This window comes from Schistocerca nitens, chromosome 2 (genome assembly GCF_023898315.1).
Source record: "Schistocerca nitens isolate TAMUIC-IGC-003100 chromosome 2, iqSchNite1.1, whole genome shotgun sequence".
NCBI classification, from domain to species: domain Eukaryota; kingdom Metazoa; phylum Arthropoda; class Insecta; order Orthoptera; family Acrididae; genus Schistocerca; species Schistocerca nitens.
The window spans coordinates 942,881,831-942,904,641 of NC_064615.1; the positions used below are offsets into that span (position 1 = coordinate 942,881,831).

General features: G+C 41.0%; 1 protein-coding gene across 1 annotated transcript in view; it reads right to left on the reverse strand.

Annotated features, from left to right (window-relative positions):
• Nucleotides 1–4,766: 4,766 nt before the first annotated feature.
• LOC126237267 (protein O-glucosyltransferase 2-like) overlaps nucleotides 4,767–22,811 on the reverse strand; it is a 103,673-nt gene continuing 85,628 nt past the window's right edge. The window contains exons 5-7 of the mRNA XM_049947195.1: nucleotides 21,093–21,330; nucleotides 8,592–8,891; nucleotides 4,767–5,043 (exon numbers count right to left, since the gene is read on the reverse strand). Of these exons, the coding sequence (XP_049803152.1) occupies nucleotides 4,879–5,043; nucleotides 8,592–8,891; nucleotides 21,093–21,330 (703 nt within the window). The 3' untranslated portion in view covers nucleotides 4,767–4,878. The remainder of the gene's footprint in view (nucleotides 5,044–8,591; nucleotides 8,892–21,092; nucleotides 21,331–22,811) is intronic.

Genomic DNA, 22,811 nt, shown 5'->3' on the forward strand with positions numbered 1-22,811 from the left:
TGGCTCCCTACATCATGAAGCCACTGATGTGTCTCTCCTGAACATTGGAAAAAAATGGGACAACAGCCCTGGTCAATGCCACACTTGCTGACAGTTGTGATCCGATAGTGCAGAACCACGATTCATCGCCAATTACAATGTGACGCAATTCATTAGAAGTCCACGCTTAAGTAATAGACAAGACAAGGTATTGACAAGGTAACACACAAACCCAGCCATTTGTGTTGTGGTGATTTCCAGATTCACTTGGTTGTTTCCCACTAACGCCGCTACCGCACAAGCAGCTTTGCAGGGTTTACTTGCTGTGTTTGGGTGTAGTAAGGCAATCATTAGCAATGATGCAACTTCTTTTTACTCCTATTTTTGCAGATCTTTTTTGTTTTAGCTTGGTCATTAACCACATTATAACCACTCCCTGCTACCCAAACTGATTATATGCCAAAAGACTTAATTGGAATCTTTGTGAAGCATTGATCGCTTATTACCGAGATGATCAAAGTGGAATCAGTCTTCGCACTGGCTCATATTTGCCAGGCACCAAGCTCATAAGGTAACTCCCGCTCAATTGATTTTTTTCTTTACCCCTCAGTAATCATTGGGGTATTGAGGGTTTGTTGTCTGGTCAGATTAGTGCTGAAAACATTGCACAGCAGTGTAAGGCAGCTAAGGCTAGCATCCATAGAGGGCATCAACAGCAAGCTAAGAAGTATAATGCAACAGCAAGCTAAGAAGTATAATGCAGGGCATCTGGTAAATCCAAATCATGTGGGAGATGTGGTGTTCATTAACAGTTATCAGGCATTGAGTAGGGCTGTTGAAAAGATCACAAAGAAGCTGCTACCAAGGCTCAAGGGATCATTTCGCATAACCAGGTTCCTGAAACATGTCACAGTTCAACTGCTTGGAGTAAAGCAAGGTGATGTAGTTAAGGCCCATAAATCACAGCTGGAAATGGATGCAACAGGTCAGGGTACCTAAATCAATCAAGTTGAGACCCACTTAAGTATCACATGACTGGAGGCCACACAAATATTGACGAGGAGTTCACACAGTATGCCTCTTCCCGCAAGTTTTATTTTCACCTTTGGCCATCGTGGGCTACAGTGTTAATTTAAAAGATCCTGTGTGTGTGTGTGTGTGTTTGAGGTTTACGGGCGCTAAACAGCGGGGTCATCAGCGCCAAGATCCTGTGCTTCAGACTGTTGTGTACTGGACAAGCAAGCAGTGCCCTAGAGCATTAGTCAGGAGAGTGCTGACGCCAGCCCAGCAAGCAGGCAGTGAGTCGGACGGAGCCTATATGGTGATGATTGTTGTCTTGAGAGATACTATAGTATTTTTCTTTTTTTTATGTCCTTTGAAGAATTATAATTATGTAATTAGAGGCCATTGATTCCCTTGATTAGATTTTGGCCATCAGTGTTTGCATGTTCAATGCTGTTGCGCTTTTCTGCTGGTTTTAGTTGTTGTTAATGGAACACGAGCAGGAACTAAGAATTTATCAGTCTTGGTGATATGCTGTTGGCTTCCATGCTTTTCCTTGAGTGGAATTTGTTTGATGTTTATTAAGCTGTGGTTAGCGTTGCTCTAATTGTTCTGTAGATGTTTATGTGATCTTTATAGAGAAGTAACAAGCAGCCAGTCAGTTGCAAAATGGAAGGTTTATTTAAAGTCCTTGACCATGGTGAAAATAGCAACAGTTCGATTACATGTTGTAGCAGAGTAATGTTAAAAATATAGTTGAAAGGTGCCAGTAAAACATAAAATTTTGCCTCCATAATATTAAAAACACGTATAATATGGTGGTAGTCATTTGAGTAGAGTCTCACCAATGTACATTAAGTAAATGCATTGACTGTACATTGGTAAGGTACTACTCAATGATGACCACCATGTTATGCATGTTTTTAATATTATGGAGATGAAATATTATGTTTTACTGACACCTTTCTACTATATTTTAATGTACCTTTGCTACAACTTGTAAACCAGTTGTCACTATTTTCCTTCTGAAGAAGACGTTTTTATAAACGTGGAAATCACGATTAAGCGGTTTAAGTAAACCTTCCATTTTGCAACTGATTGGCTGCTTATTATTTCTTCATGTAGATTTCATTCTACAGCTGCTGCTCAAGACAAGTACATGATTTTAAAATATATTTATGTGATTTTAACTGCTGCATTGATTAGACTGGTACCTATTAAGTCTGATGTGCTGATGATATGTCATTGTCATTTAATGGTGCTCAAATCCGTCAATGTTAGTAATATTCATGAGGAGGGAGTCTGATTCCTGTATAAGCATCTGCTGAGGGGCTTGCATGTAGTTGGTGGCACTTGTTTGTTTTGCTTGGTAGTAAATTGTAGTAGGGTAACACTGTAGCATGTTTGGAATTGAGTGGGCATGGTTTTCCAAAATTTTCAAAAACGTTGCTAGGTGTTGCTGCTTATATTTTTTGTTTTATCACTAAGTTTGAGTAATTGTTTGGGGTTCAGTGGCTTTCCAGATTAGGTTTCCCTTTTGGGGGGGGGGGGGGGGGGTGACCACTGGTTTTATAATTTGTTAAATGGGACAATCACTAGGGTTTCCAGTTGAAGAGAAGTCTGTTGTAGTATTAGTATTGTTGCGATTGTTTTTCTCTTTTTAATCCTTCGGTGGTTGTTATTTGCAGTTTATGTTTAGGGGCCTTAATAAAATTCTGAATTTCTGTGGAGCTAATGCCCAAGATAACTTAGATCAGTTAAAGTAGCTCGCTTGCTGTATTTGGTTGTTCATCTCCATATAAGGTTATACTTCAGTGTGTATGAAGTGACAAGGATCGTATTTCTAAGTACATTGTGAAACTTGTATAACCTTAAGCCTTGCAAAGCTGTAAATGGTGTGTGGCTTAATTGCTCTAGTTGGTTGTGGCTCTGCTCCCTCACTTACATGTTGTAATTAGAATTTGTTTAAGTATCATGAAAGGGATAAATCCCAGCCGTCCACCAATGTATTGTTTGTGGTGCCGAGCAGGGGTTTCAGTGGCAAGACAATAAGGAATATACTTTTTGACATGGAGTGGATGACAGCTGTCAAAGTGGTACTGTTGTGGTTGGTGCACATTATATGAACAGACATATTTATGGAGCCATCTGAGAGGCAGGGATCAGCATCTAAGAAGGTGGCTCATTACTCTGAGAAGAGACAAGTGAAGCAGATTTTGAAGTAGGTGTTGATGTTATGGAGGAAATGGCAAGTACTGTCTCTGCCATGAGCCCATGTCATGAAAATGTCATCAGTGAATGTGAACAAGTCAACAGTTTTTGGTGTAGGTAACATGTCCTCCAAACGCCATCATCATCATTGATTTCTAGATCACCGTTATACATAAATTGCATCAAAATGATTGAATGCAGGAAGCATATCTAATCATTAAATGAACCATTAGGTTGCTGGGTGATGCACAAGGCCCAATTGGTGGCATATTCTCTTGTACCACTAAAAAGTGTCAAAGATTGTAGAAGCTGCTTCATATTGCATTTCTACTTAACTAACTTCAACAATTTACCCTTGGAAATAAAATGGCTGTCAAACAGAAATGTTTCAAATGTTGATTAAAACGTTAGTTGCCACAAGACTGCCCAGCACCATGACAGAGCTTTACACTTAACATGCTGCTGGCCACTGCAGAACCTAAAGCCTGACACCATGGCCTGGCCTAACGGTGAAACAGCCATCACTATGCATGCAACAATCTATGTATTAAAGACATTTCTCCTCCTATACCATAGAGGAATTCTTGAATAAAAATGATTACTCATAATAAACACAAACACTGAAGACAAAACAGCAGAAAATTTGTGCCATCCAGAAACAGCAGCAGAAAAATTGGTTCACAGCATCACAGCAGGCCATTGATTCAGTAAATGCGACACATCTGACACCCACTCTGTAATTTCCAAGGATTGTATATTTGACTGGCTGAAAGCGGCACTCATTAACTTTCGACGGCTACAAGACAGATTGTTGACTTTACTGAATGTTCAATTCTCAGTGCCAGCAACTGAATACTCCCAAATATAAGGCATAGAAGCTATAAAACGTTTAAGAATGCATTTATATAAGGGCTCACATTTGCATGTGTTCATGCTTGCTCTAATACACTATTTATACATTCAGTGATTCAGTGTAAATTGTGAATATATCTTCAACCCACAATGTAAAACGCTTAAAGATACACAGTAAGGTAGGGCTACACTATCCTGATGATTGATGTTTACTAAGTGGAGACTGTGGGTATTCATTGCAGCAATATGGAGGAGGTTCTCCGTGTTGAGTTAAGACATCTGTGATCCAAGTGAACACTAATAAAACTTAAAATATTGCAGTTATGGGTGAAGACATCTTCCTCTTTCAAGAAATTGTGTCAGATGCCACTATATGCAAATATGGATATTATTTTTTCCCATTTAAAATATAAGAAGCAAAAAAAGTTTGAACATGAAATACTTTGAATAACAGTGCAATTCATTACAAATTCCTCTTTTACAGCCCATGTAGCTTTTTTAATTGTTCACTAGTAAAATCTAATATTTGAGGAAGTATTGATATATTACTTCCTTTCAATTACGGAACAGAGAAAAATGCATAGTGCAGGCACATCACTTATTTCAGTTCTAGATGGTTTCATGCTGCCCCTTCCATTAGAATCACTACATTCAGCAGATAGTAAGAAAAGGCAACATGTGTGAAACTTACAAACCGTGCAATACAGAGGGGAGACAAAATGTACTTCACTCATCTTGCCAAAACTGTATTCATAAATTGGTAACATACACAGATATGAAATTAAATAATATGGTATTGTTAATATTAAAAGCAAGGAACATGTTTTTCTTCAACTACAGCTCTTCCTTATTTCTCAAGTCCTTGTCATCTCCTTGACTTTGCTTAGCTGATAGTTTATCACACTGGCAATCTTCATGTGGTTTGTCTGGAACTGGCTGTGGAACATGTTCCATACCATCTAGTACTTTAACTTCACTAATCACACGGTGAGACCAGTTCTGTAAAATTGTTATTAAAAAATGATAAAAAAATGTAATGATACAGAACCATAAAATTGATAATGAAATGATTACACTAGTGATGAACAAAACAGATACTTATTAGTGCAGGTATTGAAGAAAGTACTGATTTTGAGATTTAAACTTTAAGAAGCAGCCTGTTCAGTCTATCTATTATTTCTCAGCACTACATTGCATTAGTGCACTTTAGATTCCTCTGCTTGCCAAATGTCTGTGAGCTATCAAGCACAACAGCACCTAGTTTTTACACTGCTGTTATAAGTAGTACCAACAGAATGAAGGATTCAGTCTGGATATTGAATACCGAGGACAAGCCAAATACAGTTAAAACATATCCTGAATATGACTAATCTTTGTGGATGGCAATACTTGCACTGTAAACAATTTGGGAACTAGATAATGATTTTTCATACTGAGAAGACTGCATACTGCAAAGAAACACCCTGACAGATTAAAATTTTGTATTTGACAAGGACTTGAACCCAGATGTTAGTCTTTTAAGGGTATTACTCTTAAAAAACAAAGCATCTGAAAACATCTTGCAATCCAACTCAATATGTCTGTTTGTCAGTAGCACTCTACTACTCTTCCAAACTCCATACCATATCTTCTTCTTGGATTAAAAGACAATAGTGAAAGGACATGGCAGAAAATGGCTTATTCGTAGCATACTATTTCTTGAATGAACTCTCACTCTACAGTGAAATGTGCATTGCAATGAACTTTTCTGACTGGTAAAAACTATATGTGATACTGGAAATCAAACCCAGATCTCTCTCTTTAGTGGGGAATGTAAAGGCAAGTTACTGTAAGTTCATACCCGATGCCAAATTTTAGAGGAAAGCAAAAGCAAATCACCTCCGAAAGGATAGAACCTAGTAAGCATTGATGTTCAAAATAGTCTTTGTTTTGATAGGACTTTTACTTTCTGTGTCTGGATAAAAGGAAGTAAGGTAGATTAGAGTTTTAACATGAGATGGGAAAACAAGTCTGGATTGGACAGGAATGGTGAAATAAATTGACCCTGTCTTTTTAAAAGAAATCATCTTGATTTTCACCTTGCTCAACTGAGGGAAACCACTCAAAACCTGAATCCGGGTGGCCAGACTGTGGTGTAACCTGTAACTTGTTGATTCTGTGGAATAACATGTTCCATTTCTCATCACTTAGGCTGAAGAAAGATGTTTGTGGAAACTGGAAACATTGTTTAGATAGCTATTAAGTGTGGAGCATCCCAATGTACACGCTCTGGCGTGCCATATGTGCAGATGGATGCGAAATAAATCAGCTCAGAACATCAACAATGCACGACAGTGAGTTTAATTCTCCACTTGCTTTGGAGTTGTGGCTTGGTGGTGCCTTGGATGTCACAGGGCAAACTGTATGGGCAATAATGTAAATGCCAGAACAATTGAAGAATATGGGAGAATAATCATTCTGAAGTCTCAAATCAGTACAGCAGCACATGTAATGATCAACATCTGGTGTGAGAACTGTATTAGTCGCAATTGTAAATGAAGTTATATAATGGAAACATTACAAGTTATTGTGGTGTCACCGCCAGACACCACACTTGCTAGGTGGTAGCTTAAATCGGCCGCGGTCCATTAGTACATGTCGGACCCGCGTGTCGCCACTGTCAGGATCGCAGATCGAGCGCCACCACACGGCAGGTCTCGAGAGACTTACTAGCACTCGCCCCAGTTGTACGGACGACATTGCTAGCGACTACACGTACGAAGCCTTTCTCTCAATTGCCGAGAGACAGTTAGAATAGCCTTCAGCTAAGTCCAGGGCTACGACCTAGCAAGGCGCATTAACCATATCTGGAGAGAGTCTCACTTGTATTATCAAGAGAAATGTACCACAATGAATTAAAGTTAAGTATACGAGAAGCTCCGTTCTTTTCTTTATAGCTTTCATCACGTATCCTGTTTCAGACTTAACGCCAGTCGGCGTGTGTGTACGCGTGCCTTTCGGTTACCCGTCACTGTGGACTGGCTGCCTTGTCAGTCCACTACATTGGCGACGAGAGTAAAAAGAACGGAGCTTCTCGTATACTTAACTTTAATTCATTGTGGTACATTTCTCTTGATAATACAAGTGAGACTCTCTCCAGATATGGTTAATGCGCCTTGCTAGGTCGTAGCCCTGGACTTAGCTGAAGGCTATTCTAACTGTCTCTCGGCAATTGAGAAAAAGGCTTCGTACGTGTAGTCGCTAGCAATGTCGTCCGTACAACTGGGGTGAGTGCTAGTAAGTCTCTCGAGACCTGCCATGTGGTGGCGCTCAATCTGTGATCCTGACAGTGGCGACACGCGGGTCCGACATGTACTAATGGACCGCGGCCGATTTAAGCTACCACCTAGCAAGTGTGGTGTCTGGCGGTGACACCACAGTTATAATATAGAAGAGTTATCACAAAACTGATAACATCATTTAAATAGCTTGAAGCTCTCCTTCAGCACTTGCTCACTGCAAAAGGTGAAGAAGTCACACATCATGGTCTAGGGACACTGCAGAGCAGGACCACTGCAGCAAATAACTTCAACTACACTGCAGTGTAGTTTCAGCTCTCTGAGACTGCAGATGTGTGCGTGTGTGTGTGTGTGTGTGTGTGTGTGTGTGTGTGTGTGTGTGTGTGTGTGTGTGTGTCCACTGCTGACAAAGGCCTTAATGACTGAAAGCTATGATTATGTGAATCTTTTTATTGTGCCTATCGCGGCTCAGCATCTCCGCTATATGGTGAGTAGCAAGTTTCCTTCTCTCGTATTAAAACACAATCAAAAATTTTAGGTTCCTCTGATGTACAAATTTTATTTGCACTATGTAGATGTTCTACATGAATTCTACAGTTCCACCAATTAACATTTTAGTACAACAAGGGAGACCTTTAGTGTCTGCATGTTGCTGGATATGAATTTGGATTTCTTTGGTGTCTTTTACCAAGAATTTAATGAAACTGTTAAGACACTCAATTCATACTCAGGAGGAGTGTGATTGAAATCCTTGTTCAGTTAGCGACATTTAGATTTTGTATGGGTTCTCTAAATCACTTCAGGCGAATTCCCAGTTGTTCCTTTCAGTGGGATGACAGTTGATTTCCTCCTTCATTCTTATATTGTTGAATAAGCTCGATGTTTCTAATGAAATAGATATCAAAGGGCTGTTAAACCTGTTGCTTTTACATTGTTTGCAATTACGTAATCATTTATTAGCAAGTAAGTGTTCATCTTTGAACACTTGCGACAGTTTCATCTGTGTTATTTTATAAATCTGATCTGATTGGATGTCATTCCTTATATTTTGTAAAGTGGATAAGGGACATTTTTCACACACACATATAACTCTTTTGCCACTCAGCAGAAAGTATAATTCTTTAAAATCCTTTGATTAAGCTCAAATTAAGCCTTAGAGTAAAATATATCTGACAACACAATATTATTTCTCACTTAGAAATCCTCTAATTTTCTTATTATTAAAATAGCTGTATTTTTCATTATGAAGAGAAAAATAGAATTAAATACCTTAAGCAAGGTAGCATGATAACAAAATATATCTTGTGGCATCAAATTGGATCTTGCAAACTGTTGACCTCTTTCTGCTATGGCTCTTGCAGCAGCATCATGTTTCTTCGCCCATATTATTTGTTCTACTATATTGCTAAGGTCAGCATCTAAAGGTATATAATGTTTCCAAGCCTCTAGTTGATTGTAAAAGTGTTCATAATACTTTGAATCTTGCTTGAAAACAAGGGAGTCACCTGCCAGCAAGTAGGGAAATCTGTAAGCTGCTACAGTCCCATCAATGTTTATTTGATACTTATACTGAAACAAATAAAAAATTCAAATTAACTGAGAGAAAGAGGGACCAGAATTATTAAAATACTGGAACATTTTAGAGATGTTGAAAAATTCATTAATGTTTCAAACATACAAACAACACACAAATTATACATAGGCAAGCATTCTAACACTGATAATAACAGTCTCATTAATATAACACTTTAAACTGTCACTCCATACTTAGAATATAAGAAAGCCATTTTGATACAGTTGAGAGTTGCAATATGCCAAACAAGTAACCATATTAATTAACATCTTCATTTTAGAGCATTCTAGTTGTCCTTCTATTTTGGCGTTGATGATTAATATCATGTAGAACCTCCAAATTATACGAGGATTGGAATTTTAATAGTGGCAACTATTTATTTACAGCTCGTACAAAAGACACGTGTTTCAAAGTTTTACTGGCCTTCAAAGTAGTCACCAGCATTGTGTATAACCTGCTGCCAGTGATGAGGAGAACAAAGTACTCAGACTTTCTTTACAGTTTTACCAAAAATATGATGTGAACGCACATATACAAGGGTTGGAACTTTAATAGTGACAACTATTTATTTACAGCTCATACAAAATAGATATGTGTTTTAAAGTTTTACTGACCTTCAAAGCAGTCACCAGCATTGTGTACAACCCGTTGCCAACGACGTGGAAGTCATAGGATATTCTTAGTAGTGACACTTGTGTGTTGACAGTTCGAGCCGCACAGTCTATATTACCCAACAAATTTGTAGCAGTTCTGAAGTGAATGCCATGAAGTGTTTCCTTCAGTTTAGAAATTGAGTTGAACTCATGTGGGCTTAAGTCAGGGGAGTGCAGTAGGTGGTATAGCACTTAGCAGCCCCATCAGTCAAACAAATCAGTAACAGCTTGCACTGTACGTGCTTGAGCATTGTCCTGCAAAATGATGGTCAGGTTCCTGCGGATAGTGTCATCACTTCTGTCTCTATACTATTCATTTTTGGAACACAACGTACGACCAGCTTAGAGACAGAAGTGATGATACTTTCTGCAGGATCTGACCATCATTTTGCAAGACATTGCTCAAGCACGTAAAGTGCAAGCTGTTTCTGATTTGTTTGACTGATGGGGCTGCTAAGTGCTATACCACCTATTGCACTCCCCTGACTTAAGCCCGTGTGAGTTCAACTCAATTTATAAACTGAAGGAAAAACTTCACAGCATTCGCTTCAGAATTGCTGCAAATTTGTCGGGCAGCAGACCACGCCGCTCGAACTGTCAACACAACTGGCACTGCTAAGAGTATCCTATGACTTCCACATCGTTGGCAACGGGTTGTACACAATGCTTGTGACTGCTTTGAAGGTCAGTAAAACTTTAAAACACATATCTATTTTGTATGAGCTGTAAATAAATAGTTGTCACTATTAAAGTTCCAACCCTTGTATATGTGCGTTCACATCATATTTTTGGTAAAACTGTAAAGAAAGTCAGAGTACTTTGTTCTCCTCATGTTCTCATAAGATACATCTTTTAAAAGATAAAGTAGGCTAACCTTCTTAATGCAACTTTCTTTTATTCTGTAACGGGATGTAAGTGGTAGTGTTACTAATAAAGACTGTAGTCCACATCATCCAAAATGCCTTTTACACAAACACATTATAGTGTGCCACTAGAAATTGAGTGATCTGCCAGGAATATCTTTTGAATAGTTCAAAGATACTGTATGTTGTTGTATATCACATATACAACCAAAGAAATATGGATTCACACACTTCTTATAAACTGCGATGGGACAGATCAGTGTATGGCTTTCCAGTCTGTAGATGTAGTCAGTGGAATCTCCATCTTTCCTTCCACATGCCATACAATGATTTCCATAAATTATGGAAAATACAAAGAAACAGAAATAACAGGAAGCAACCAAAAGTCATTTACTTGAAAGTCGAAGTTGTTCAGTTCCTGTCACAGCATTGCTGCTCAATATTTCAAGCGCCTGCAGCCTCTTTATCTCATCTATACACAGCTGACACCAACATATTTGATAGTACAATGGCAGTGTGTGTGAGAGAGAAGACAGTAGGAATTTCCAACTCCATTGAATCATCATTCAGCGGAGGAACTACAGTTTGATGCCGATTGGCTGTAAGCCAATAAGTGAGCAGAATGATAAATGTACATACTACATATTTCTTTTGTTTGTAGACTGTTGGTTAGAATTTCTGACCACAGGTTTGTTATTCAGTTGGCTCAATAACGCCTGCATTTGTGGAAATCACAGATATTTATTATTGTACACTCAACATTAGGAGCCAGAACCAATCCAATTACATGTGCAGCCAATGAAAGTATGTTATTGTTAAGTAATCTGCACAGGATGCTTTATGAAGATGGTTTGTATGCAAAGCAAACTATCATGCTACTGCTCAACACTAATCACAGGAGGGAGGGCGCATGGCAATATGTATGCCAGACTTGATTCAATGCAGGACTGTTCTCTGCATAAATGAATCCCAGTTTAGTTTGCAAAAATTACAGTAAACGTTTTGATCTGCCAAGGAGCTGCTGGAACCCTCTTTCATCCCAAAAAAAGATACTACTGATTAGGGAGAGTCTGTGTATGGAACGGTACCCCTTTGAAGTATTGCAGCACAATTTCACATCTGAAGATATGAATATCTGTAGAGATGACATCTTTAATACTTAGGAAGATTGCTAAAGCAGTGAAATAGGTTGATATTTGTCTTGCAAAACAATAGCTCTTTTTTATACAGGGCTGGTCTCGTGGATGTGGGGAAGGTGAATAAAGGAATGTGTTCTGTCGGCAGGTCATTAAAAATATGTAAAAAATTTATCAACGAGACTGCCTTCATTACACTCACATGTCCTCTTCTGGAGTATTGCCATGTGGTATGGGATCCTTACCAAGTAGGATTGAAAATACACCAAGGAAGTTGAAAAAAGGGGAGCTTATTTTGTATTAATTATCAAGAAATAGGGAAGACAATATCACAGAAATGATAAACAAGTTGGGGTGGTAATCATTGAATCAAAGGCATTTTTCACAGCAGTGAGTTCTTTTCATTAAATTTTAAACATTAATGTTGTTCTCCAAATGTCCAAATATTTCATTAACTGCAACCTATACAAGGAGAAATGACATCAAAATAAAATAAGAGAAATCATAGCTTGCACAGAAAGATTTGGGTGTTCATTTTTCCCAGTTGCTACTCAAAAGTGGAACAACTGAAAATTAGTCTGAAAGTAGTTCTATGAACCCTTTACCAGACATATAAGTGGTAACTGCAGAGTAATCATGTAGATGAATGTACTCAACAACAAACAGTTCTGCACTCAGAGTCCCCAGCATGACCTTCTGACCTCAGTCTCAAAGGTTGCTCTTGTAATTCTCTCAGAAGGCATATTACTGTTTGAAGTTCCTCTCCAAAGACTATTATTGTATCAAAAATAGCTTTGCAAAAAGTGCCAATTACCTTCCTATGGAAGCTGATATATCCGTATTGCATACTATGATATTTCTGCTGTAACAAATAAAAATTTGTCTTATGGTAAGTGTTTACATTTTATTTTGAATTCATTACATTTGACACACAATTTCACAGTACCATTATTTTAGATTATTTTCCCTGATTTTTGGACACCAGTGTTCTTTCTTAGGCACGATGATTGCTTTAAGCTCACTGGCAGCATAATTGTACCCATAACTGATCCACATAGGAGGTAGTCTTTGAATTATTCGTGCATTATTTCCTTGGATATTAGTATTCAATTAGTATGCTTTCTCCCTTACCTTCGGGGAAAAAAGGATGGGTATACACTCGCACACACACACATATCCATCCACACATATACAGACACAAGCAGACATATTTAAAGACAAAGAGTCTTTGTCTTTAAATATGTCTGCTTGTGTCTGTATATGTGTGGATGGATATGTGTGTGTGTGCGAGTGTATACCCGTCCTTTTTTCCCCCAAGGTAAGTCTTTCCACTCCCGGGATTGGAATGACTCCTTACCCTCTCCCTTAAAACCCACATCCTTTCGTCTTTCCCTCTCCTTCCCTCTTTCCTGATGAGGCAACAGTTTGTTGCGAAAGCTTGAATTTTGTGTGTATGTTTGTGTTTGTTTGTGTGTCTATCGACGTGCCAGCGCTTTCGTTTGGTAAGTCACATCATCTTTGTTTTTAGATATATTTTTCCCATGTGGAATGTTTCCCTCTATTAATATATATATATATTGATGTGTCGGCAGCGGGGCCAACACCTTGTAGATCGAAGTGGCTGAAAGTGCACGCTAAACTAACGCAGACGGGCGTGAAGTACTGGAACATGAGACTTATTATTGAATAAGAAGAAAAGTACGTAGCTGGAATAATATACTTAACTTTATTCTCTTGTTGGAATACATCTCTTGAATAGTAGTAAGCTATAAGCACTGATACAAATGGCGCCTTGCTAGGTAGTAGCTATGGAATAAGCTGAAGGCTATTCTATCAGTCTCTCGGCAAATGAGAGGAAGACTTGGTAGGTCTGGTCGCAAGCTATGTCGTCCGTCCAACTGGGGCGAGGTCTAGTCCGTGTATTGTGACCTGCCATGTGGTGGCGCTAGGATTGCGATTACACAGTGGCGACACGCGGGTCCGACATGTACTACAGGACCGCGGCCGATTTAAGTTACCACCTAGCAAGTGTGGTGTCTAGCGGTGACACCACATTCCTCCCCCGCAAATCGGCGAACGGTCGTGAGATAAGGCTTCCGCCCGCCGTGGGGAGGACCCCATGTTGACGTATGCGATGAGGTGGGGAGCCTAACAACAGGCGAGGCTGTGCCACCCGCACCCGGCCATTCGGTCCGAGGGGAGCCAGGAAACGCCTGAAAACCTAGTCCAGGGTGCACGTCAACATGCGGTGTATGCGCACGTAATGACACCGGAGGGGCCGAAGGGTCGACCTCTATGTGGTCGGAGCACCCGACGGGCGAAGACGACATCTGGTCCGGAGCGGGCAAGAGGTCCATGGCGGAGGACGGCTGGTCACGGGAAGCGAGCGGCGGCGCGTGACCCAGGGAGGCGCCAGGCGGTTGCAGCGACGCGTCCACTGCGGGCGGCGCCGGCGGCGGCTGCGGCGGCGGCGCGACGCCATGGGGCAAAATGGAAGGCAGCGTCGGCAACACCTGGGGATGAGGCGAGCCAGTAGATGGGTCCCCAAGGCGCTGACCTGACGGCTCCGTCGCTGAAAGCAGACGGGGAGCGGCAGAACCCAGGCGACGACAGAGGCGCAGCTGATTGAGATGCCGACGCACCTCACCAGAGGCCCCCAAAACCACATACATCGCGCGGCCGAGGCAGCGAAGAATGCGCCCTGCGAGCCAACGCTGTGAACCGCGATAGTTGCGATAATAGACAACGTCGCCAGGAGCAAAAGCAGGAGTCTGCCGCTGCACAGGAACCTGATGTGGCGGATGCAACAAAGACATCAGGGTGCGATGAGATCGACCATGGAGCAATTCAGCCGGCGAGCGACCATCGCGGGGCTGAGAGCGATACGATGACAAAAAGAGTAACAAAGCGTCCTCCCGAGAATGCGACTCTTTCAATTTCAACATCTGGGACTTGAAAGTCCGGACCAATCGTTCAGCGGCACCGTTTGACTGAGGCGAAAACGGCGCGGATGTCAGATGTTGAATACCATTGGCCTTGCAGAATGACTGAAATTCTGCGGACATGAATTGTGGGCCATTGTCGGAAACAAGAGTCTACGGAAGACCTTCAATGCAAAAGATAGCAGACAAGGCTTGGATTGTGGCAGAAGACGTCGTGGAAGACATCCGGACAACAAAAGGAAAATTACTGAAAGCATCGACCACAACCAACCATCGAGCATTCCAGAATGGACCAGCAAAATCGATGTGCAAGCGTTGCCAAGGGGAAGTGGCGTTCGGCCATGCAAAGAATTTACGCGGCGGTGCGGATTGGTGTTCGGCACACGCCACGCAAGAGGAGCACAAATTCGTAATCGCAGCATCGATTCCGAACCAAGTACAGTGCTGACGAGCAAGTTGTTTCGTACGCACTATACCCCAATGTCCTTGGTGAAGAAGCTTTAAGACAGAGGACTGTAACGAACGTGGGACCACGACTCGGGACTGATCATTATCGGAACGCAACAACAAAACACCACGTCGTACAAAAAGTCTCTCCTTGTGAGCAAAAAAACGGCGAACCAAAGGATCCTCGATCCGTGACTTTGACAAGGGCCATTGCGTAGCAACAAAACGCAAAACAGTAGCAAGGACAGGGTCAGCAGCTGTGGCTGTAGCTACACGACGAAAATCAATCGGAAACGATTCGACCACGTCATCGGTTTCCGAGTCAATGAACATGCAAGCAAGTTCGGAAGAATCGAATGCTTTATCCTCAGCAACAGGCAAACGGGACAACGCATCGGCGTTTCCGTGCTTAGCAGTGGACCGATACAAGATATCGTAGCGGTACTGCGAGAGAAAAAGTGACCAGCGAATGAATTTCTGCGCTGTACGTGGAGGTACAGGCTTGGTCGGATGAAAAAGCGATGTCAAAGGTTTGTGGTCCGTGACGATGGTAAAGTGACGACCATACAAGAAGTCATGGAACTTGGTAACACCAAACACGAGAGCTAAAGCTTCTTTCTCTATCTGTGAATAATTTCTTTGCGCAGATGAGAGCAATTTGGACACAAAGGCAATAGGGCGATCATGCGAGCCATCTTTGTGCGCAAGCACAGCACCGATCCCGAAATCCGATGCATCTACCATCAACAAAAGGGGTTTTCGGGGATCGAATGGCGTAAGGCAAGTATTTGAAAGTAACGCCGATTTCAACTGGCGAAAGGCGCGTTCGCATTCCGTCGTCCAGACGAACGGAACACCGTTACGGCGTAAGCGATGAAGCGGAGCTGAAATGGAAGAAGCATTGCGCACAAACTTAGCATAGTAATTAATTTTACCCAGCACACTCTGTAGCTGTTTCAAATTCTGCGGAGCAGGTAAGTCCTGTATGGCACGGAGGTGCTCTGGACTCGGATGTATACCTTGGGCATTTATGACATGCCCCAGGTAGGGTAAGTCCCGAGCAAAGAACACACATTTGTCCTTTCTCAAGCGAAGACCATTCTGACGCAAGACCTGAAATAATGTTCGGAGAGTTTGCAAATGTTCTGCTTCTGTCTGTCCTGAGATCACAATATCGTCCAGATAGTTCGCAGCAGTAGGGACCGACGCACAAATAGTTTGTAAATATTGCTGAAACAATGCAGGGGCGGATGCACACCCGAATGGCAGTCTTTTGAAGCGATACAAGCCAAGATGCGTGTTTACCACCAAGACGCGCTGGGATTCGTCGTCCACAGGTATCTGCAAGTACGCATCTGCTAGGTCCAATTTTGAAAAATAGTTTCCCGGGCACAGTTTGTCAAAAAGATCTTCCGGGCGGGGCAAAGGAAAAGTAGCAGTCACAAGTTGTGGATTCACAGTGGCCTTGAAGTCCACACAAAGTCTCAGTTTACCGGAAGGTTTTGGCAAAATTACTAAGGGTGAGGCCCAGAGAGAAGCCTGCACACGTTCAAGTACACCTTGAGATTCTAAATCGGCCAATGTTCTTGCGACCTCATCACGCAATGCGTGGGGAACATTGCGCGCTCTGAAAAATTTCGGTTGCGCGTTGTCTTTCAATTCCAAATGTACTTGATAGTTCTTAGCGCAACCAAGGCCCGGTGCAAAAATGTCTGCAAATTCTTCACAAAGACTAGAAACACTGGCGGAAGGCACAGTCTGATTCACTGATAGGACCTGATTTACTATAGACAAATTAAACAATTGAAACAAATCTAAACCAAACAAGTTCACTGCACTAGAAGAACGAAGAACGTAAAATGATACAAGTTTTGTTTGTCCCTTGTATGTTGCAATAATGCTGCACTGTCCTAACACAGGGATCTGCTGTCCTGAGTAACTAGTTAACTTAACATTTGCGGCACGCAATGGCGGTTTGCCCAGTTGTTTGTACGTGTCGTGATTGAGCAATGAAACTGCAGCTCCGGTATCGAGCTGGAATGGGATCACTTTGCCTTCAAAGTCTAAGTCCACAAAAAGTTTATTGTCCTGCTGACGACAAGAGCGACTGTCACGTGCAGATTGAACTGATACAGGTACAGAAGCACTTGCGACTTTACGGGATTTCCTGCGACGTTGACACACACTTTGGGTGGGACGAACACAGCCACTGTTAGCTAAAGTGTCACTGGACGGGTGGGAATGAACTACATTAATGTCCATGGGCGAAGGTCCACGAGCCTGATTGTCCTGGGTTCGATTCCGGCGCGAAGCAAAAGGCCTGGAATTATTGCGATTGTCTGATCTAAGCTTTTTCTGGCAAACACTTTGAACATGTCCCTTCTTTTGACAGTAAAAGCAAATAGCTTGGCGTGACGGGCAATTTTCACGCGAATGTCTAGTTGCACACCGCGGGCATGATTTCACTGCAGTTGCTTGCATACGCGGCGCACGTGTTTGCGAGCGAGGCTGCGACGGGCGCGAGGGCCGCTTAGCGTCCCGTGCAGCGGGCCCGGCGGGCTGATTAATGTGACACACTGCTGGCGAAGTTTCAAATGAGTCCTGAGCAAAGTCAAGTGTGTCTTGCCTATCCAATATGTCTATCACTTGTTGAAGGGAGGGATTTACGAGTTTCAAAATCTGTTCCCGTATGCGAACATCAGAAACGTTCTGTGCTATTGCATCACGCACCATTGTATCGGAATATGGGAGGCCACAGTCACATTCAAAGGCGCACTCCCTAGTAAGTCCTTGCAAAGTTGCAACCCACTCCCTATTAGTCTGACCGGCCGTACGTTTTGTACGAAAGAACGTATACCGTTTTGCAACTACATTTACTGTTTCTTTGAAATAGGCATCTAAAGCCGACAAAATTTCCTCGTAGGTCAGAGTTGCTACGTCGCGTCGGGGAAACAATTTCACTATCACACGGTAGGTAGACACACCGACACAAGAAAGCAAAAACGGCTGCCGCTCTTTACCTTGAATTCTGTATGCTGCGAGATGAAACTGGAACTGGCTGGCCCACTCAGTCCAGGTTTCGCACGTGGCCTCAAAGGGCCTAAATGGCGGTGCGACAGCGTTGTGTGGCTGCGGTAGCGATGAAGCGGCGGCTGCCGCATCGGTTTGCAGCGCACGTTGACCCTGGACGAGCTGTCCAAGGGCTTCCAATAACGCCTGCGTCTGCTGATTCTGCAAGCGAAAAAATTCGGACAGTACATCTGGAGAATGTGGCGAAGCCATGACACAAGCAAATCAGAGCACAAAAAGGGAAAAAGAACAAATCAGTCCAAAGCAGAAAAAACACTTTCTCTCGTCGCCATGTGATGTGTCGGCAGCGGGGCCAACACCTTGTAGATCGAAGTGGCTGAAAGTGCACGCTAAACTAACGCAGACGGGCGTGAAGTACTGGAACATGAGACTTATTATTGAATAAGAAGAAAAGTACGTAGCTGGAATAATATACTTAACTTTATTCTCTTGTTGGAATACATCTCTTGAATAGTAGTAAGCTATAAGCACTGATACAAATGGCGCCTTGCTAGGTAGTAGCTATGGAATAAGCTGAAGGCTATTCTATCAGTCTCTCGGCAAATGAGAGGAAGACTTGGTAGGTCTGGTCGCAAGCTATGTCGTCCGTCCAACTGGGGCGAGGTCTAGTCCGTGTATTGTGACCTGCCATGTGGTGGTGCTAGGATTGCGATTACACAGTGGCGACACGCGGGTCCGACATGTACTACAGGACCGCGGCCGATTTAAGTTACCACCTAGCAAGTGTGGTGTCTAGCGGTGACACCACATATATATATATATATATATATATATATATATAATATGTGACTTACCATACGAAAGTGCTGGTAGGTCGATAGAAATACAAACAAACACATACATACACACAAAATTCTGCTTTCGCAACCAATGGTTGCTTCGTCAGGAAAGAGGGAAGGAGAGGGAAAGTTATGGGAGGGAAAGTTATGGGTACAATTATGCTGCCAGTGAGCTTAAAGCAATCATCGTGCCTAAGAAAGAACATTGGTGTCCAAAAATCAGGGAAAATAATCTAAAATAATGGTACTGTGAAATTGTGTGTCAAATGTAATGAATTCAAAATATATTTTTCCCGCGTGGAATGTTTCCCTCTATATAAAACAGTGACAGATGACATCTGTTCCAGCTGCTTTACATACCTACATTACTGAAGAGTTCAGCAACAGCAGAGTTTTTTCCTGGATGACCCAATCTGTACGATATCTACATCCATCCCATCTGTCTTTTAACAGTGGGACCTGTCTGGGCAATGTAAGATATCCCATAATGGCATGGTATTTACATATTCCTGGTGTCCTTTCTCTTAGGTCATCTTTTACAGAACTCAGAATCATTAACACACACGTCAAAGGATGGAAGACATATTTTACTGAATGTTTCTTGAAAAGCCTGCTGATCTCGAGGGACACACTGCCAACATGAGGTAGGAAAACTGTTCTTGTGGAGATTACCATTTCTTCTGGCTGCTCTTGAGGTTTGGTGTGTGCTGTTCAAAATGCACAGTGAATCTGCTTATCAGAGTACCCAGGATATTTGAAAGGGTGCAGCAGAATTTGTTACACCGGTGTAATGTGTGCGTTGATGTTGCCATCATTTCAGGTAGCTTTTATGAGCAATACAACTGTTGTATGAACAATGTAACTAATTTCTATGTGATAGTTAAATCTGATTACTATTCTGCAGTAGTGTAAAGTACCTTTATAACACATTAAATAGTAAATGTAAATAACCTCAGGAAAACACATTTAAATGTTGTCAGTGTCATTAGTATTATGAAGGTTGGCATAAATAATGAACCATAGTAGTTGATAGAGAATCCTGAAGTGTAGACAATATACTTCATATAGGATGAGAGAAGTCGCAGATGGTGACACCAATGTTTCTGCGTGCAGTAACTCTTGATTCTCAAGAGCTCACTTACACCTGAGATAAAGGAGGTGAATGTCCAAAGGTCTATGCCAATTCATGTCAGCACATTCCTATATTCTTGATTTTTCCTAGCTTTCCAAACATTTTATGCAAACTTGTGATAAAATGGCAACCTCTCAACATAGGCAGGTCGTATGCATTTGCCCTACTATATCCTAGTTTACCTACAAGTACTGTGAAACTGTGATAGTGTGCCGATGACAGAAGCAAAACATCAGTTTTGATGTGTGGGGCTGAAATTTAAAGTGAATGAAGTCTGCCACAGTATACTTATTCACTGAGAATCAGTTATTGAAACATGACTACCAAGATACATCTTTGTCTGGTCCAGTATTTATTTGCTTTGTGATAGCTGTAATTTGAGTGGTATCTCTGCTCCATTAGTTTTCTTCCAGTCTCTGCAATTAACATGTGTAACAAATCCATACTGAAGACAATGATCTCTTTAAGATTATCCCATTGGAGGAGCTTTTCTGATCACTTTTAGTAGATAGGAAGAGGTTACGTGTTTAAATCTTCTCTCCCTGTGTAGTACTAAGATATTAAGTTGGAGGCCCACCATATAAACGAGTGAGTATTGCATGGCAGTGAATCAATAACTGACCTACAATGCTAGAAAATATGTTCCCTCTAGCACTATATTTCCAACTGGTGATTTTGTGTTTCTCACCACACCGAAAAAATCACTGACATTCTCATATTCACCTGACATCATCCTAAAACTATTTCATCATTGACACATAAAACTAAAATGCAATAGAAGTGTGAAACATTTGAGTACAGAAAACCTGTAATATTCATATCTTGCTGTAGTGTCCTTTCACTTACATTGCCAATTAGCTAACAGCTACTCGTTTTTATTACTGTTACAGTATTGTATCATTTTGCCAGACTTCCAGTATTTTCAATTCTGGTGGCCATCGCATTATCAATAACATTCATTCAACTCCTAAGCCTCCATCATTCCTCCTCGGCTGCACTCTCCTGTCAAAACACGTGTGCATGAGTGCTGCCCCCCCCCCCCCCCCCCTCCGCCACTCACACACACAGATACGCACAAAGACACACAACAAATGGAAATTATGTATTGTATTTATGTTCATATTTAGTAATTTGATATAAAAACATCCAACTCACATCAAAGAACTTAAAGAATGATATATGTTTTTCTTTTGGACCATATTGTTTCTCTTCTTCTTTGAAGAAGAAAAAATTTGTAAGTGATGCATTAAATAAATCTGGATTTTTTCGAGCAATTTCTATTAACTTGAGTCTTTCTCGGCGAGAATCTCTTCCTCTCCAGAAAGCTTTTTCAGTTTTGTCTTCCCATTTTTTATCAATATTTCCTTGGACGGACAGCATATCTAACATCACTCTGCAATAGGAAAACAAACAAAACGTTAAAATGAAAATTAGTTGTCATTCATTGATTGGCTTATAATGTGCAACATTGAGAAGGTTTGAAAAATTAATGGGATAAGTCAGTTATCTTTAAATATATTTTTTCATATTTTGTATCTTTATCTTGTACACAGCATAACCCACCTTTTTCATCTTCAACAGTGGTGCAGATCTTATATCTCATAGTTATGTGTGGACAGTGACTATGTAGACACACATTCAAGAATCTAATGCAGAATCACAGCAACAGCGGTCTAAGCCAGACTATTTGCTGTGGCAAATTGCAATTAGAAATGATAACTCACGAGGTTTTTTTGTTATTTTGCTATCATTTTTCCTTAGCTGAATCTCTCAAATATGGAAATTCCAAATTTAATGTATTTTTGTCTAACAAATGGAGCAGGAAATTTTCATATCAGTAAGAGAACTCAGATACAGCATCAAACAGTGGAAGACAAATATAGATGAACTGGTTTCAGATTCAGTACATATGCTCTGCATCTTCAAAATCATATGCGTTTCCTACAAGATCACATTTATTTCATTGGCTCTCATTTTGAGTGTTCAAAAAAAAAAAAAATTTATATATATATATATATATATATATATATATATATATATATATATATATATATATATATATATATATATATATATATATATCCACACTTAAACATTGTATAGCAGCTAGTTAACTCAAACTGAAACAAAAAATGAAGGTACACCTAAAGCAATTCTTAACTGAAACACATGATACATTAGATCTCTTAAAACTTATATCTACCATGGATATTTTACTTTGTTAGAGAGACGCAACAGTGAGGATGTGAATCCAATCAAAACAACCATAGTGATTATTATTTTCATATCCACGACAGTACAGTTATTTACAAATTAAAAATATACATACAATATATACATAAGACTTTGTGCATTTCAAACTGATTTTGAGGCTCAAAATTCAGCAGTCATAATTGATGGAACTTTTATTGAAACCAAGTTCACCAGTGTGCAGGTTTCAGGCAACTCTGGGCAGATCAAGAGGTGTTCAGCACCTTGAAGTTCTCCACATTCATAGGTTGCACCTCCAGTAACATAGCACCACCACTTCAAGTTTTGTTTGCACCGCAGCATTTCAGTTCACAGTCTATTCAAAGTCTCCCACATCTGGTAGGGCAGTTGCAAACCAGCAGTGGGCTCTTATTTTAGGTTTATGGTGCCTTGATTTGCCACAGCTCTGTTCGATAAGTGGAAGGCAATGATGTAATGGCTTCAGTTGTTTGCAGAAATCTTTTTCTCGACTTCACCCCAGGATAAGATATTTTGCTTCCAAGCAGGGGATGCCCAAAATCACTTTTTTGTTTTCTCTTAATTTCTGCTGCTTTTCTTTGTCTTTACATGCCACAGTCATTACCTCCATTTCCTGTTCCAGTCGTGTATGGTTCACGGGAAGAA